Source organism: Malaclemys terrapin, chromosome 20 (genome assembly GCF_027887155.1).
Source record: "Malaclemys terrapin pileata isolate rMalTer1 chromosome 20, rMalTer1.hap1, whole genome shotgun sequence".
NCBI lineage: Eukaryota > Metazoa > Chordata > Testudines > Emydidae > Malaclemys > Malaclemys terrapin.
This window is the reverse complement of record NC_071524.1, coordinates 12,372,002-12,390,627: the sequence shown is the minus strand read 5'-3', so window position 1 is coordinate 12,390,627 and position 18,626 is coordinate 12,372,002. Positions and strand designations below refer to the sequence as shown.

The 18,626-nt window shown below is 50.9% G+C and overlaps 1 protein-coding gene across 2 annotated transcripts in view; it reads right to left on the bottom strand.

The window, feature by feature from the left end:
- LOC128826689 (galectin-4-like) overlaps window positions 1–18,626 on the bottom strand; it is a 35,103-nt gene that overhangs the window by 4,193 nt on the left and 12,284 nt on the right. The window contains exons 5-9 of one of the 2 annotated variants that reach the window (XM_054010126.1): window positions 17,605–17,652; window positions 8,317–8,361; window positions 3,602–3,631; window positions 2,921–3,009; window positions 2,199–2,364 (exon numbers count right to left, since the gene is read on the bottom strand). In XM_054010126.1, the coding sequence (XP_053866101.1) occupies window positions 2,199–2,364; window positions 2,921–3,009; window positions 3,602–3,631; window positions 8,317–8,361; window positions 17,605–17,652 (378 nt within the window). The remainder of the gene's footprint in view (window positions 1–2,198; window positions 2,365–2,920; window positions 3,010–3,601; window positions 3,632–8,316; window positions 8,362–17,604; window positions 17,653–18,626) is intronic. The other variant, XM_054010127.1, reaches the window with a different exon arrangement.

Genomic DNA, 18,626 nt, shown 5'->3' with positions numbered 1-18,626 from the left:
TAAACTAGGGTTACCATATTTAAAAAATAAAAAAAAAGAGGACACTCCACGGGCTCTGGCCCTGCCCCTTTCCCATCCCCTTCCCGCCCCAACTCCGCCCCTTCCCCAAAGTCCCCGCCCTAACCCCGCCCCCTCCCCTGAGCACCACGCATTCCCCCTCCTCCCTCCCAGCCATGCGAAAAGGGCTGCCCGAGCGCTACCGGCTTCACGGTTTGCCGGGCAGCCCCCAGACCCTGTGCCCCCGGCCGGCGCTTCCCCAGCGCAGCTGGAGCCCGGGAGGGGAAGTGCCCGGCCGGGGGCGCAGGGTCCGGAGGCACGGGGGCTATCTGAAGCCGGTAGCACTCGGGCAGCTCGGCTCTTACAGAGCCCAGGAGTCAGGGAGCACAGCAGCCCCCGGCGCCCGCTCTAAGGTAAGCCAGGGAGTATTTTTCCCCGGACATGTTCGGCTTTTTGGAAATTCCCCCCGGACAGGGGTTTGATTACCAAAAAGCTGGACATGTCCGGGAAAAACCGGACGTATGGTAACCCTAGATAAACATTTCCCCCTCCCCTGCCAAATTTCTAAAGCACAGGGGCTACAGCCACAAAGGGATTTAGGCACTTAACTGCCAGTTTAGGCACCTAAGTCCAAAATTTAGAACCTCAAAACCCCTGCTTAGCTGCTGCCAAAGGCTGTAGGCCCCTGAATCCTCTGGGTGCCTCTGTTTCTCCTGGGCACCTAAATCCCTGTGGGTGGGTGTGTGCACAGCTGTCCAAGGCCTGACACCTGGCTAATGCCTAAACCCAACGGGATTCACAAACTAGACAGTACCCACCTATCTCACCTGCGGGGCCATAGCTGATGGCCAAGCTAAGAAGCTGCCTTAGAGCATATGTACTGGATTGGGTCCCATGCAAAGAGGTGGCATTGCCCTTCCCCTATAGGCCTAGGGTGACCAGATGTCCCTATTTTATAGAGACAGTCCTGATATTTGGGGCTTTTTCTTCTATAGACGCCTATTATCCCAAGGTGGAATAGCTTCAGCAGGAGTACTTGAATGTGACCCACCCTCTGTAGCCCAGTGGCTAGGAAGTAGGAGATTGGGGTTCAAATCAGACAGACTCTGTATCTCCCACATCCTGGGTGAGTGCCCTACTGGCCAGGGAATACAGAAGGTGGTGGTGTCAACACCCCTTCTCCCCCTAATTTTTTTCCCCCCAAGAAAGAGTTGATCCAGCTTAGGTGCCCAACTCCAGGAGAGAGTCACAGCAGAGAATCCCGAGCACAGACAGACACTTAAATCCGGGTCGGAGGGAGACACCTACATCCCTTTGAGGGGGCGAGGTTTTACTCACCTGCCATTCCTTGGCTGGTTTAGGCAGCTCCCACTCAGCCTGCTGGCTTTTGTGAATCCCGGTCTTAGGCACCTAACGTTCCCCTTGCACTGTATGGGGACCCTGAATGCCCAACTTGAGATTGTGGATTCTGCTGGACAGCAGGGAACCTAAAAGTTGGGCTCAGCAGTGCGGTGCCTAAGTCCCCTTTGTGGGTCTTGCCCTAGAGCTTCTCCACAAAGTGGTTGCAAGAATTCTTGAGCATGAGCAAAACAACCTATTTCTTCCTAGCTTCATTCTTGGAAATGGCTGAACTGTTTCTACTGAAACTTACCAAACAATTCAGTCTGAAGCTGATACCCGGCCTGGGAAATTTCACCCTGCATTTCAGGCTGTTATAAGCAACTGAAAACAGGGTCTTATAATGGAAAGTGTCAAACAACCTTAATAATAAGTGGTCCTATAAGAATGAATGAGCCAGAGCACAAGAGCTTACCCCTGTCTCTTAACACAAGAATAGGGGGGTATTCCATGAAATTTAAGGAAATACTTTTTCATATTAGGCACAATTAGACTCACTGCCACAGGCTTTCATTGAGGCCAAGAAATTAACAAGATTCCCCCACAAAGAATATAAAAGTCTGGCATTCTACTAGTTAATTCTAACAACAATTTTGACAGGGATAGAACACCTCATGCTCCAGGCAGAGCCAATCTCTAATTCGTAGGCACTTGCCCATTAAAAAAGGATTTCGTTCCACAGGGGCCTGTGGCTCTGTGGATTCCCGCTGGGCCGGATTCCCTACTGCACAGCACCCCAGCTGCAGCATGAAGCTGAGAACGTGTTCCAATGCGTGCCTCAGACAGCCGCCTTGGAGGCTCACCTGGAAAGCCTGGCCTGGCGCGAAAGGCAGGGTGGAGAGGTGCCTCTCCTCTGAGCCCCACGTGCCGTGCGTTTGGGTGTTCCGAACCAGCGCCCTCTCCCTCAGCCGTGGGTTGATGTGCAGGGCGATGTTGCCGGTCATGCTGTTTTTCAGATTGACGTGAAAGCTATGAGGAGGGAGAAAGGGTTTGGTCAGAGCTTTTCATGACAAGGGTGCAGGGAGAAATGTACCAGGATGGTGCACATTGGAGAGTGGGACAGACCCGTGTCCTGTAGCCAGGGCCACCTTCAACACCCCCGCCCCCACCCCACTGGGCACTGGAGCCTACACAACTTCGACCAGGAGTTCCTATGCCCAACTCCTGGCAATTCCTATCCCAGCCTGGACTTTCCCATCTGCCATCAGCATCTTGTGACCGGTCCACTCTGCTTGTGGAGAAGGAATATGAGGAAGGGTGATTGCATCCAGCAGGGCCTGGTGCTTAGCGGTTGCCTCACAAATGAAGACAAAGGGTTTTGTTTGTCACATGCTGAGTGCAGCAACCCCCTCCCTACCCCCCGGCATTTCTAAAGCATTGTTGCTTGGTGAGTCTCCTGCCCACCCCCACCCCTATCCCAGGCTGTAACCTATCAGCTGCGTTTGTGTGATGGTGGGTGCAAACCAGCCCATGCACATGGGCCCAAGGCCCCCATGTTCCCCTCCAGGCTGCATCAGAAACCCACCTGTTTGCATGGAAAGGCACGTTCCCCACAATGGTGATCTTGCGGGCCCGGGCGATACTCCCTGGGATGGCCACTTGGAATGGGACGACCTGAAAAGAGAGCCCAAAATCTCATAGGCCACAGTCCTTCCCCACAGCAGCCAAGCATGGGGAGCCAGGGGAGGCTGTCGTAACCCCAGATTGGGATTAAAGCTGACAGGCCTGGGCTAGGGGATGGAATGGCTCAGGGGGAGGGGGCACCTCCATTCCTGCCAGGCCCTGGAAGGCCAGTGCCGCAGGAGGGGGTTGTCACTGGCTCTGTTGGTCAAGGATTGGTTGTGTCCCGGCCAGTGGCTCAGCTAGGTGCAGCCCCTACACCGCTGCCCTGGGGCAGAGAGCTGGGCAAGGAGCTGCCCCCACCCTGCGGCTGTGCTCCTGCCATACGTATGGACCAGCTGTCTCAGTCCACATGTGCTTGCGCAGGCCCAGTTCCTCTGGTGCCATTTCTGTGTAGGCCAGGCCAGCAGCACTCGCTGGGCAGCACAGTGGCTTTTAGGTCAGATTGTCATGAGCAACTGAGATGGGGGCTGAGGCTCTGGACTAAGGCAGGAGCGATTCCAGGGCAGGGGGGGCGGCTCCTGCTCAGATAAGCCCCTGACCCGGCTCTCACTAGTTCCTTCTCGCGGTTTGGCTGGGTACTCACAGGGTTGGTCACAGTCATAGGAGTGTTGTGCTGAGGAGAGAAGACACGAAGGCAGTCAGAACAGTCCCTCACTCATCACTGTGTAACACCCCCCAGTCTGTGCTGGCTGGGGAGCGCCAGGGGCCAAGCCACTGGCAGGAGGCCCCAGCACCTCTCTGGTGTGGAGACTGTACCAGGCCTCCCCTGTTCTTTGACAGGCCATTGGCAAGGGCCCTGGGCACAAACCTACCTCTCTGCAGGGCGCAGGGAATGCCGTGCGGGTTTCTCCTTAAAATAAAGGCCTCAGAGCCCTTTTCTCCCCAGAAGAGAGTCCGTGTCTGCTGCTCAGGACTCATGAGCACCCCTACAATAACAAACCAGCACTCTTGCCCTGAGCAGCCCGGGTATTCCTGCTGCCAGTGGGCATGGGAGTCAGGGGGAGGCAGACCAGTGACCCACAAGGACCCCTTCAGGCAGCCGAGAATGCCAGCTGCCATCTCCATGGAGCTGGCTCCCAGAATGTGCCTCTGGGTGAACCCCAGCCCAGCTCTCAGCATTTTCACCGTTCTCAGAAATGCTCTCAGTAGTATTCAGCTTGTGAACTTTACCGTCGGGCACACTTCTCTCCAATGCGCTCTGCATCCAGCCTGCACGCTAGGTCATCTCCTGAGCACAGCTTCCCCATGGCCCTGAACTCACCTCTGACAGGAGCTCCCCCAGCCTCTTTAGCAGAACAACCCATAAAACCTGCCACCAATGATGCCTTGAAGGAGCCAAAAAGCAGGGAAGCCAGGAAACAAATAGCAATTTACAGGCGCATTTGTGAGAGATCAAATGCAATGGAGAAGATGGATTATAAAGAAACCCTAGGAGAGCCCAGCTTCTCCTGCTCCCCAGGGACTGAAACTGCCCCCAGATCTGCTGGGAATCATGGTGCCTCCAGGACAGGAGCATCTCAGGCAGCCGACACACACTTCCCCCTGCCAGTGTGTCCCACCTTTGCCAGAGCAGGGCCATCTCTGCGGATAAGAGATGCGTTCAGCATCTGTGGCCCCTTTGAGTCTTTGTCTCTCTGTCGAGATGAGGCACCTGCCACCAGGAACTGAACTGAGACCCATTAAACTCATTGCACTGCTGGGAGCTTTGGGAGGAGATGTTCTTCTTTCAAGAGGTTTGGAATGGAGCAAGATGGCGGACCGTGGGTTTGGCATGAACAATAAAAGGGAAAGAGCAGACCTGAAGGTCAAGGGGAGCTGGAACGGCAGGTAAGGGCAGCCTGGGGAAGGGAAGGAGTGTGCTTGGGGCCCTGGAGCTAGCTGGAGGCAGATGCAGCCAGACACGGGGCTGAGACATCCCAGGAAGGAAGCCTGGTTATCCCACTGCAATAAAAGCCAGGAGAGGAAACCCACTGTGGATAAAGGAGAGCACAAGGCAAATAATGGAAGTGGTGGGCAGCAGGTCCTCCTCCTCCATGTACCCAAGAGGAGAATGTGAATTCTGGGGAGTTGCACAGAAATAAAAACTGGGCTGACCCACAGCAAAGTATCAACTAATCAGTGGAGCTGTGATAGCTGGGGATCTCACAGACACACCAGGCAGCAGGAAGCACCAGGAATGCCAATGCCACCATCCCAGCACTGGTCCAAAACAGGCCTACAGAACAAGTTACAGGCTGGGAGTGAATAAAAACTGTCTGGCAGAGAACAGGCAGCAAACAGAAGACAGGGATCAGTATTTCCAGGAGCTTAATACTGATGTGCAGGAGAGGCAAATTCCCCATGGATTCATAGGCCCAGATAAGCACAAATGGGAGAGCCAGCATGGACTGTGAATCTAGATCTCCTACCTGGAGTGACAGAATAATCACAGTGCTTATAAGCTGGGAGAGGGCAGCAGTGCAGAGAGAGAGAGACCTGGGATTTAAACTGAGACACCTACTAAAATGCAACCGTGACCCCTTTACCACTGATCGAAGGAAGCACGTTTTTACCCAGCCGCTAACCAGCGTGTGGAATTCACAGCTGCAGGACAGCACAGAAATCAGAGATGAAAGAGACCTGCATGTTGGGTCTAGGAACAGGGCTGGAAGGGGCTGCCTGGGTCATGGAGTCCAGTCCCTGCTATCACAGGTAACCCCATCATCTAATCCCATTTATACAGTTATCAAGCTCCATCTTAGAACCAGTTAGGTTTCTTGCCCCCATTACTACTTTGGAGGGCTGGTCCAGAACCTCCCTCCTCGGACCGGTGGCCTATTCAAGGGCTTAAACTGGTCCAGTTTTAATTAGCTCAGACAATGGCCCTTTCCCTGGGAAACTTTCCCAGTTTAGTAAAACTCAGTATTCCAAAACACTTCCTGCTATTTACCCTCACTGTCATTTGCTCAGTTTCATTCCCTTACTCCTGAATCTACCCCCTTTGGGCCCCCCTAAACTAGTCCTCTTTCTCCCTGATGTCTGTACCCTTCACACCTGTCCTATTACTCACCATGCGGTCGAGCGACGTGGACGGTTCACTCAGGGCTAGAGCACAAAGGAACGTACTGCCTAGCCACTTCTTTAAGTGCTCAACCCTTACAGTAAGGTGCAGTGGCTGAGTGGTTAAGGTGCTTGGCTACACTCCTGAAGGGGAGGGTGCCCTCCTGTTCACCCACCTGTAAAAGGGGTACCTGATCCATCAAGTTAGGGCAGTCAAAGGTGGTCAGCTGTGATGCTGGCCACATCACTCCTTTGTGTATCATTACCCCTGCAGCTCCAATGGCAGCGCAGTTGCATAGCAATTGGAGCTGCAGGGGGAATGCTCGCCCAGGTCGATGTACCTGCACTAGCTCTGAGCGAGCCAGGGGTCACCCAGCCTGTATCACCTGTGGACTTGATTCAGTGGTCAGTGCTGCTCATGGGCTCTTGGGCTTGGGGGTGTCTCTCTGCAGCAGCAGGCTCCAGGCTGGGGAAGGGTGAGTCAATCACTGGTCCAAGGAGGCACCTGGCAGGAGCACCAGGCTCTGGTGCCCGCCCCAGTGCCAGGACAGGTGACTTCAATGATAAATCCCCATCGCTCCACATAGGCTTGGCTAAATGAGTGGATCCCACTGGCAGCTGAGGGGTTGGCTCTGCGCAGGTATCGCCTGTCTGGCTGAATGACTGTGAGAGAGAACAATAGGCTCACAGACTGACAGACAACCAGCCCTCTGTGTGTCAAGTGACAGGACTGGAACGCTGGGCTAGCTCCCCAAAAGAGCACTGGAGCAGCGTTCCAGCACGACTTGAGCGCTGGCTGGATGGGGTGTCCTGTTATGCTCCAGTGAGGGGCTGTGTGTGTCAGTGGAACTCGAGTTAGGGTGACACCACTGGAGTTATATCCTGATTTTGCAGCGGAGACAAGCCCTTCGTCACTAGCCCTCTTTACACCTTGCCTGGGTTTGAGGCAGAGGGTAGAACAGAAGCAGGGGACGGGACTAAATGATACTGATGTCTCTCCTGTCATGGAACAGTCTGGAAAATAAATGTCATGTGATCTCCCACCGCAACATCTCAACCAAAAAAAGAACTGACTATACAACTACCTAAAGTGCTGGACGGCATCAGCAGCAAGGGACCCAACTGCAGGAGTCATGGGATGAAACTGAGCAAAGGAGCATTCCGGTTGAATATCAGCCCATCTTTGCTAGCTCATTGAACCTCTCCCGAGGAAAGGAGGCCGGATTCAAGGGTATCTTGCTGTTGTTACTTGTAAAAGAGGCTCAGGACACCCCGCTGCTGTGGTAGAACCCCAGTGCCACGAGTGGCAATCTTTATTCTGCCAGAGGAATGACGGACAGTGCAGCCCTCCAGCCACTTACTAACCAGAACATTATTTCCCCCGCCCCAGTTAGCTTCAATGTGCAACCACTTAAAAATCCTGTTCTTCCCCCCTCCATGGAATTCCCCCTTTCACACACTGGCAGAGTGGGCAGACGTAGGGTCTGGCTACACTGCAGCTGGAGGTGGAATTTCCAGCTTGGATAGATGCACACAGTCTAACTGTGCTCACGTTAGCATGTAGCCGCAGCAATGCGGGGGTCAGCATGAGCTCACGACCCGAGTACAATCCTATCTGAGACCCCGGGCTACCCCATGACACCACCTGTGCCACTGTGGCTACACTGCTGTTTTTAGCCTGCGTGTGTCGACCCGAACCAGAAAGTACACCGCCAGCGGCGGTGTAGATGTCCCCCGAGACACACATTTGCTGGATTTGCTCCGGCCAGGTATTGCTTCCCCCAGACACACATTGAGAATGAGGGGCATTCAGGGCCGGCACTTCCAGGTAGGCGACCTAGGCGGTCGCCTAGGGCACCAGGATTTCGGGGGGCAGCATTTTGCTGCCTTCGGCAGCAATTCTGCGGCGGGGGGGTCCTTCCGCGCTCCGGGTCTTCGGCGGCAATTCTGCGGCAGGTCCTTCACTCGCTCCGGGACCCGCCGCCGAAGTGCCCCGAAGACCGGGAGCACGGAAGGACCTCCCCGCTGCAGAATTGCCGACGACGACCGGGAGTGCGGAAGGACCCCCGCCTAGGCCGCCAAAAACCCTGGCGCCGCTCCTGGGGGCATTGCTGGGTCTTTGGATAGTTGGCTCCCCCTAAGAGAACTCACTGCCCTCCCACTGACTTTCAAACTCCCCTGGGGAGAGCTGCTCTCTGTGTTTCACTGGAGAGCAGGGAATGAGGTTGCAGCCACACTGCACTGGGCTGTGCCCCGTACCAAGGCAGCTGGCACCTGTCCTGGGAAGTTCTTCACTTTCTTCCTCTGCAAAGACAGAAGACAGATTTCACAATTCAGTCTCTCAGGCTCTTCAGCTGGTTATTTTATTCCCACTCTCACCTTTACCTGAGTGTGGGCCCTGCTCCATGAACACACTCGGGAGAACCTGGGACCCTTGTTTGTTCAGCTGTCTCTGCAGCCGTGAGGCTGGTGCTTCCAGCTGTTTCTTCTCCAGAATCAACTAGGTCTTTCCCATCTTTAATTTCTGAGATCCCACCACTCTTGATTTTGACCCAATCGAGTCAGAAGTTCTCAGCACCTCTCAGCTTGTGTTTCTTTGCTCTTTCACAATGCCTTTTATCTTACTCCGAGCATACTGCCTCCTGCACATCCAGACCCTGAGTAACCTGGGGATAGATCTAAGGACATTTCCTTATCTTTCTTTTCCTTTCATTGCCTTATCCTATTCTGCTTCGCCCAGTGTTCTTCCCTAGGTTGGATTCTCTAGTCTGTGCTATGCAGGAGATCAGACTAGGTAATACTCCGAATGGTCCCCTATGGCCTTAAACATTTGTGAAACTATGAATCTTCCCAACTTTGCTCTGCAGAAATGCAGAGTCTGTCTTTCCTTCAGCTGTCCTCCCTCAGGGCTGAAATGGAATTGAGCCTAACCAGAATTTGATACAGGTTAAGCAAAATGTTCTTGAAAAACCAGAACTGGCCCAGATCTTTAGACAAATAATGAACCATCCTGGAGGCTCCATTAATGAATGTTCCCCTATGAAGGTGTCCCTAGTGTCACCTTAATCACTCTCTGCCTTATTCTCTTTGATAGGTCTGGATGTAGAGAGCAGCTTATCATCTTGGATTGGATGATTGGGCCATCTAGTCTGACATCCTGCCCCTAGCCAGGGGCCAGTACATGTTGCTCCAAAGCAAGGCAAAAATCCTCAGCTATGCACTTAGCCAAGTGTAAATTGTTCCACATGGACCTTCCTGATGCCTGCACATAATCAGATCAACCTTGGCTCTGAAACATGAGCTGTACTTATCCCCAGCAGATGCAGTCAACATTGTTAGTAGAAGAAGGCAATAATGTCTAATGGTTAAAGCAGGGCTGGGCGGAGTAGAGGCATAGCACGCAGAAGTAGCTAGCTCCAGAAATGGCTTACATGTGAAATCCATGTGGCATGCAGCGCTGTTTGAACCAATGGGGCTCCAGCCAGATTGAACCCCGAGCAATGTAGTACAGAAAGGAGACCAGACAGGCCATTTCTGAAATGACCAGTGCACTGTGGGATAGGAGTGGGAGGACTGAAGGAATATAGGTAATGCAAGATGGCACTTAATAGAAAAATAACAAGTTAGTTAGGTGAAACTAGTTATAATTAGCTTTGCTGTTGTTAGGCAAATTCAAGTTGGTTTTGTGAGGTTAAAGAGGGTTGCTTTTGTGTTAGTTTAAAGCACACAAACCTAGTTTAAGCTGGCTAAAACCACTAGAAGGCTTGTAACTGCTGCAAGAGGATGTGTCTGAGACAAGTGGAACATTGACTGATGCAAGCAAGTGCAGCTAGCAGGTAGGCATAGAACATAAAGGGGAGATTTAGACAAGTTTTAGCATAGGCACCGACTTCCTCTCTATCCGGGGGGTGCTCGACCCACCCTCCCTCCGCCTCAGGCCTGCCCCCACTCCACCCCTTCCCTCAAGCCCCTATCCCCCCCCCATTTCTTCCCGCCCCCTCTCCGCCCCTGGCCTGCCTCTTCCCACCCCCTCCTTCAAGCACGCCCCATCCCCGCTCCACCCCCTCCCTCTCAGCACCTCCTGCACGCTGCCTGTTCCGTGGAGTGCGGGAGGTACTGGAAGGGAAGGGGAGTTGATTAGCGGGGCCACTGGCAGATGGGAGATGCTGGGGGGGCACGGGTAGCTGGCTGCCAGTGGGTGCTAAGCAACCACTAATTTTTTTCCATGAAGTCAGCACCTAGGAGTTTTAGCTTAGAAGACCTGTCGGACACCCAAGGCCATGGGATGCCTGGATGATGTGGTGGTCCTCCTTCTAGCTCTACTGTAAGTAACAGGCCATTGTTTATAGTATTAAGGAAGCACCATTGTAGTTGGGGTTTCCAGTTACATTGAGTACAGTGTACAGGAAATATTTGCGTTGGGAGACAGTTACTTTTGCCGAATTGCCAACTCGTAGTCTGAGTCTTAAAACCAAAAAGTTGTTCCAAAAATTTCGAGAAGGATCACGAGCAATGACCGTATCTCCCCAGCATGGGATGCATGCACCCTGCCACTCAACCAATGGCACTAACACCAATAGACACTTATCCGATTACACATCAAAGCAACTTGTATAGTCGGAGAAACATCACTTGGGGTACACTGGTGAGGGGGCAAGAAGTGATTTTCTGCTGTAGACAGAGCCTAACTAACCAAAACAGCTCAGGCTGTGTCTACGCTACGGACCTTACAACGGCACTGCTGTAAGGTCTCCTGTGTAGCAGCTCTCTGCAGGTGAGAGAGAGCTCTCCTGCCGGCATAATTAAACCACCCCTAACGAGCAGCGATAGCTATGTTGGCAGGAGAATATCTCCCGCTGACGTAGCCCTGTCCACACCGGCACTTCTGTCAGTGAAAGTTTTGTGGGTCGGGGACAGAGGTGAAAGTAAGCCGGTCCGGTCCAGCGTACCAGTAAGACAGTGGCTGCTGGAACACAGCTGACTGTACTGGCAGGGCCGCTGATGGTGGGGAAGGCGCAAAAGGGACAGATGCCCTGGGGCCCAGCGATTTAAAAGGGTCCGGGGCTCCCAGCAGTGGCTTTAAATCACCACCAGAGCCCTGGGGCTCCTGGCTGCCGCTACCCCGGGGCTCCGGTGGCAATTTAAAGGGCCCGGGGCTCCTGGCTGCCACTGCCGCTACTGCCACCATGCCAGCGGCTGGAGCCCTGGGCCCTTTAAATTGCCGCTGGAGCCCCAGGCGGCGTGGGCCGGGTAGCGCTGAAGGGCTGCCTGGGGGAGTCTGGCCCCAGCCCCGCCCCTTCTGCCCCGCCCCTTCCAGGGGCCCAGAGCTGCCCCCCCCATCTTGCCCCAGACCCCCTGCAATATTGGTAAGTCCTGGTCAGGGGTGTGTTTCTTTTTCACACCCCTGACCCACAACATTTTTACCCACAAAAGTGCTAGTGTAGACTTAGCCTTAGTATCCTCAACAGACACCACAAACTTGCTAACAGCTTCTTCCTCCAGCCATTAGAGCTCCAGGACGCTTCTGGAAACGGCATATTTGAAGCGGACGCTAGAGACTATTTGCAAAAGCAAATTCTGTATTTGCATTTACAAGTGATCACAACACAACCCTACTTCTAGGGGTTACATTCGTCCAGCCAGGGAACAGAAACAAGAGCATGTGACGGATGTATCCTGTGTACTAAATGAAACAAAGAGCTCACAGATGAGCTGCAGACCAAGGATTACTCAGTGAATCATTTCATAAATTAGAGAAAAAAAATCTCAAGAGGATCATAAACAAATAGGGGCAAAAGTCAGTGAATAAAGTCACATTCAGCCCAGCATGTATCCAGAGCACTGACACTATAACTGAAGGGGCGAGCATGTCGAATGTTTCATTAAGTTGCATCCTTTTTCCAAAGGACTCATAAGCCATTGGAGTGATGTGTATGTCAACCAAAGCAGAGGCACCGAGTATTAAATTAAATTAATGGAGATATCCCATCTCCTAGAACTGGAAGGGACCTTGAAAGGTCATTGAGTCCAGCCCCCTGCCTTCACTAGCAGGACCAAGTACTGATTTTGCCCCAGATCCCCAAGTGGCCCCCTCAAGGATTGAACTCATAACCCTGGGTTTAGCAGGCCAATGCTCAAACCACTGAGCTATCCCTCCCCGCCAGTCTGATCAAAACCGCTTTCTTCTCTCAAACGCTCCGCTTTCATTCTCTTGGCAGCCAATATTTCACTCATGTTCCAGGCATCACAGAGCCTTCCAGCCTAGACAGGTCCTGAATTTCTAATGGGAAAAACAAGTGAATCCTCTCTGATCCCCCCAGCTTTCCTTATTCATCAGCCGGATGCACCAAAGGACACATGTTCAATGCCTCTTCCCTTTGCTGGGCATTTTAGCCTCTCTCTCCTCTTTGAGGAGCAGCCGATCACTGTGACTGTGACAGCTTCTCTCTCACATGACTAGGTTAAAATCCCAACATGATTTTGCCCCACAGTGAGTATTTCCTTCATCTCCTATCAGGTATTTTAGCCAAAGCTCTTGGGAGCCACCAGGTCACCTAACTCACTTTTTCCAGTGGACTTTTGTCATAAACATACAGCTAATGGTAGCATAAAATCCCTCCTTTACCTGTAAGGGGTTAAGAAGCTCAAATAACCTGGTTGGCACCTGACCAAAAGGACCAATAAGGAAAGAAGATACTTTCAAATCTGAGCGGGGGGAGGTTTTGTTTGTGCTCTCTTTGTTTGTTGTTCCCTCTTGGGACAAAGAGAGAGACATAAGAACGGCCGTACTGGGTCAGACCAAAGGTGCATCTAGCCCAGTATCCTGTCTACTGACAGTGGCCAATGCCAGGTGCCCCAGAGGGAGTGAACCTAACAGGTAATGATCAAGTGATCTCTCTCCTGCCATCCATCTCCACCCTCTGACAAACAGAGGCTAGGGATACCATTCCTTACCCATCCTGTCTAATAGTCATTAATGGACTTAACCTCCATGAATTTATCAAGTTCTCTTTTAAACGCTGTTATAGTCCTAGCCTTCACAACTTCCTCAGGCAAGGAGTTCCACAAGTGGACTGTGAGCTGTGTGAAGAAGAACTTCCTTGTATTTGTTTTAAACCTGCTGCCCATTAATTTCATTTGGTGGCCCCTAGTTCTTGTATTGTGGGAACAAGTAAATAACTTTTCCTTATTCACTTTCTCCACATCACTTATGATTTTATATACTTCTATCATATCCACCCTTAGTCTCCTCTTTTCCAAGCTGAAAAGTCCTAGCCTCTTTAATCTCTCCTCATAAGGGACCCATTCCAAACCCCTAATCATTTTAGTTGCCTTTCTCTGAACCTTTTCAGTATATCTTTTTTGAGATGAGGAGACCACATCTGTACACAGTATTCAAGTTGTGGGCGTACCATGGATTTATATAAGGGCAATAAGATACTCTCCGTCTTATTCTCTATCCCCTTTTTAATGATTCCTAACATCCTGTTTGCTTTTTTGACCGCCTCTGCACACTGCGTGGACATCTTCAGAGAACTATCCATGATGACTCCAAGATCTTTTTCCTGATTCGTTGTAGCTAAATTAGCCCCCATCATATTGTTTGTATAGTTGGGGTTATTTTTTTCTTTACATTTATCCACATTAAATTTCATTTGCCATTTTGTTGCCCAATCACTTAGTTTTGTGAGATCTTTTTGAAGTTCTTCACAGTCTGCTTTGGTCTTAACTATCTTGAGCAGTTTAGTATCATCTGCAAACTTTGCCACCTCACTTTTTACCCCTTTCTCCAGATCATTTATGAATAAGTTGAATAGGATTGGTCCTAGGACTGACCCTTGGGGAACACCACTAGTTACCCCTCTCCATTCTGAGAATTTACCATTTATTCCTACCCTTTGTTCCCTGTCTTTTAACCAGTTCTCAATCCATGAAAGGACCTTCCCTCTTATCCCATGACAACTTAATTTATGTAAGAGCCTTTGGTGAGGGACCTTGTCAAAGTCTTTCTGGAAATCTAAGTACACTATGTCCACTGGATCCTCCTTGCCCACATGTTTGTTGACCCCTTCAAAGAACTCTAATAGATTAGTAAGACACGATTTCCCTTTACAGAAACCATGTTGACTTTTGCCCAACAATTTATGTTCTACTCTGTGTCTGACAATTTTATTCTTTACTATTGTTTCAACTGATGTTAGACTTACCGGTCTATAATTGCCGGGATCACCTCGAGAGCCCTCTTTAAATATTGGCGTTACATTAACTATCTTCCAGTCATTGGGCATAGAAGGCGATTTAAAGGACAGGTTACAAACCATAGTTAATAGTTCCGCAATTTCATATTTGAGTTCTTTCAGAACTCTTCGGTGAATGCCATCTGGTCCCGGTGACTTGTTACCAGGGCCGGCTCCAGGCACCAGCCCACCAAGCTTGTGCTTGGGGCGGCACCTGGAGGGGGACGGCGCGGCGCAGTGCTCCGGCTCCGGCCGCCGGGGAGAGCGGAGCCCCGGCCGGGCTCTCCGCCTCCCCCCGGCGCTCTGGTCGCCGGGGAGAGCGGAGCCGTGGCCAGGCTCTCCGCCCTCCTCCTGGCGCTCTGGTCGCCGGGGAGAGCGGAGCCGCGGCCAGGCTCTCCGCCCTCCTCCTGGCGCTCTGGCCGCTGGGGAGAGTGGAGCCCCGGCCGGGCTCTCCACCCTCCCCCCGGTGCTCCACCCAGTCGGGGAGAGCGGCTCACGGCCGGGCTCGGTGCCCTCCCCTGCCGCGCTGAGGGGAGAGGGGGGCGGGGTGGCGGGAGGCTTTTTTGCCTGGGGCGGCAAAAAAGCCAGAGCCGGCCCTGCTTGTTACTGTTAAGTTTATCAATTAATTCAAAAATCTCCTCTAGCGACACCTCAATCTGTGACAATTCCTCAGATTTGTCACCTACAAAAGCCGGCTCAGGTTTGGGAATCTCCCTAACATCCTCAGCTGTGAAGACTGAAGCAAAGAATCAATTTAGTTTCTCCGCAATGACTTTATCATCTTTAAGTGCTCCTTTTGTATCTCGGTTTCAGAATAGCAGCCGTGTTAGTCTGTATCCGCAAAAAGAACAGGAGTACTTGTGGCACCTTAGAGACTAACAAATTTATTAGAGCATAAGCTTTCGTGGGCTACTGCAGCCGAAGAAGTGGGCAGTAGCCCACGAAAGCTTATGCTCTAATAAATTTGTTAGTCTCTAAGGTGTCACAAGTACTCCTGTTCTTTTTTTGTATCTCGATCTTCCAGGGGCCCCACTGGTTTTTTAGCAGGCTTCCTGCTTCTGATGTACTTAAAAAGCATTTTGTTATTACCTTTTGAGTTTTTGGCTAGCCGTTCTTCAGACTCCTCTTTGGCTTTTCTTATTACATTTTTACACTTAATTTGAGAGTGTTTATGCTCCTTTCTATTTACCTCACTAGGATTTGACTTCCACTTTTTAAAAGATGCCTTTTTATCTCTCACTGCTTCTTTTACATGGTTGTTAAGCCACAGTGGCTCTTTTTTAGTTCTTTTACTGTGTTTTTTAATTTGGGGTATACATTTAAGTTGGGCCTCTATTACGGTGTCTTTGAAAAGCATCCATGCAGCCTGCAGGGATTTCACTTTAGTCACTGTACCCTTCAATTTATGTTTAACTAATCCCCAGCTCCTACTGAAATGATACATCTAAAATTACAGAAATTGTAAGTAATAACCTAACACATTTCCTTGCTATCTTTTGTTTTAGCTTGTGAATTTTCCCTATGCTAAGAGGAGATTTATTCCTGTTTTTGTAACTTTGAAGTTGAGCCTAGAGGGGAATCCTCTGTGTTTTAAATCTTTTTATTACCCTGTAAAATTACCTTCCATCCTGATTTTACAGAGATGCTTCTTTTACTTTTTTCTTTATATTAAAGTTCTTCTTTTAAGAACCTGATTGGTTTTTAGTGTCCTAAAAACCCAAGGGTCTGGTCTGCGCTCACTTTGTTAACGTATTGGTTGGTATATTATTCTCCAGCCTCCCCAGGAAAGGGGGTGAAGAGGCTTGGGGGGATATTTTGGGGAAATAGGAACTCCAAGTGGTCCTTTTCCTGAATCACTTGGTGGTGGCAGCAATACCGTCCAAGGACAAGGAAAGGAATGTGTGCCTTGGAAGTTTTTAACCTAAGCTGGTAGAAATAAGCTTAGGGGGTCTTTCATGCAGGTCCCCACATCTGTACCCCAGAGTTCAGAGTGGGGAGGGAACCCTGACAACTTTAGCATACCAGAGACAGATTATTTTCCCTCATGGAAGGCAGGCTGGTTTCATGCCATTGATCCTAGATATCCAAATCCCAGGTAGAACTGTTCTCTCCTTGTTCATCTGTTTCTATTTCTTCACAGGGCAGAGCCACAGCTCTACAGGGTCTGCTACAGAATTGTGACATACAAGGAATATTAATGCCTCAGTCATTCTCCCTTGTACAAGGAGGAGGCTCGCAGCTCTGCAGTTCCTTTGCTTCTGTCTGAAGTACAGCAGCCCTAAAACTCCCAGCCACCAGGACCCAGATAGGAACATACCTATAGGAATACAGGGACTGCCAGGCCAGAGCAGACCTGCGACCATCTAGTCTGTATCCTAACCCTACCAGTTAGTGGTTAGCTTATGCCCCAAAGCAGGAGGGTTTATGTCTCATATTTTTTATTCTCTCTAACACAATGTTGAGGTGAAATTCTGGTCCCATAATTCAATGGGATTTTTTGCCACAGACTTCAGTCCAACCAGAATTTAATTCTGAATGGTCTCATCATCCATATAAGTGTCCCATCTTTTTCTACGTCTCTTGGTGATATCATGTGGCAATGAGTTCCACAAGTCAATTGTAGTGTCTAAAAAGTATTATGAGATGTCTGACAAAGTCTTAAGAGTGAAGAATATGACTGCATTAACTGTATAATTTTATGCCCTCAGTCAGCTGAAATGAAACATCAAGTTTGTGTGGGACACAAGGAAATGTGGGACTAAGCTCAGCGGCATATAACAGTAGGCAGGTGCAAATGAGTGGAAGAAGAGAGAGTTCCATGTTAGCAGCTGTCCAACCTCAGGAGCAGCCGCTCTTTATCTGGTCACAGTGCCTGTAAATCCTGGCCAGTGTCTCTGCTCTTTCACACAGGACCCTCTGTTAGCTCCATCTGCTCCCAGTGATTTGCTGAACTCAGATTTCCCAAATTGCTCCCTAGTTTAAATCTGCGTGCCCTCTCCGTCTGCACATTCTGCAAGCCCATGGCTGCTCGAGCCACAGGCCACCAGCTACTGCACCACCCAGGGCATTGGGATTCTTCAGATCTGGGATTTGGAGCCATGCAGGCTTTTCTTCATGGCCCCACACAGGAGTCCTTGAAGCATAGTGTGCGTACCCCACACCTCTGCAGCCTCACCTGGTGCTTCTGTATAATATGCCAGGGATGATGTTACCCTACTGGGTTTCCCTCCCTATCCTGCCCCCTCCCATCCCAGGGTCTTGTCAAAGTCTGTGTATGATGGATGTGTTTCATCTGTAGCAAAATACTCACTGTGGGAGCTGGAGCCCCGTAGACTGGCTGGGCAAACACATTGGAGATCTGCAAGGACAGAAAGGCCAGGTAAGCACAGCACCTGTGATCTGAGCTTCAGCAGTTAGAACTCCCCTGCCTGTATGATGTCATCAGAATTAAACAGCCCCTTCGCTTCGTGACAAAGCAGAAGCTGGACCTCTCGCCCCACCAAGGCCCAGACGTGGGACAAAGCCCCAAAATGAGAGGCCCAGACAAATGATTCCTGCAGAGAACTGGACCTTCAGGTGTCTTCCCCTTCAAAAGGATGTTGAGAAGCGAGGTCTTGGGGTGTCACTCTGGTGAGCTGTGTGGCTGCTCCATTCTGATAGGCTGCAGGGGTCTCAGCAGCAAGACGCTTCCCATCCAGGTGACTGGGCCATTCGTAGAGCACCCAAAAGTGTGCTTAGTTCAGGTATAAAGCAGGGCCCTGTCCTACGGAGCCTGCAGCCTACACAGAGGCAGTGCCACGGGGGTGGAGGAAGATAAAACACTCCTCACTTACTTTTCTGGCTTCTTTGGTCTCGTAGCCCTTGCCCAGGAGAGGAAGTCATCTCAGCCCGACAGGACTCAGGCAGCGGGAGGCAAACCCTGTTCGACTGTCTCATACGCAGGGGGACAGTTGGACCCAGTCGGACCCAGTCCACTACTCCCATGCTGATGCAGCAGGGGGACATGTCGGGGATTGTGCAGGCTACCATGGCCAGAGACAACCATTTTGGCGCCTGATGTCTCCTGGAGCTTTTCCAGCTCACTTTTCTAGGATGATCTGAGCATTTGCTCTTTAGATACACATCCCTCCTAAGTTAGCAGAACATGGGAATGGAAGAGTTGTACTTACACTGCTGGAGTGAATTCTATAAGCAGGGGCTGCCTGCCCTTGTGGCTCGTAAACCCAAAAAAATACATTAAGGTAAACCATAGAATCATAGAATATCAGGGTTGGAAGGGACCTCAGGAGGTTCTAGTCCAACCCCCTGCTCAAACCAGGACCAATTCCCAGC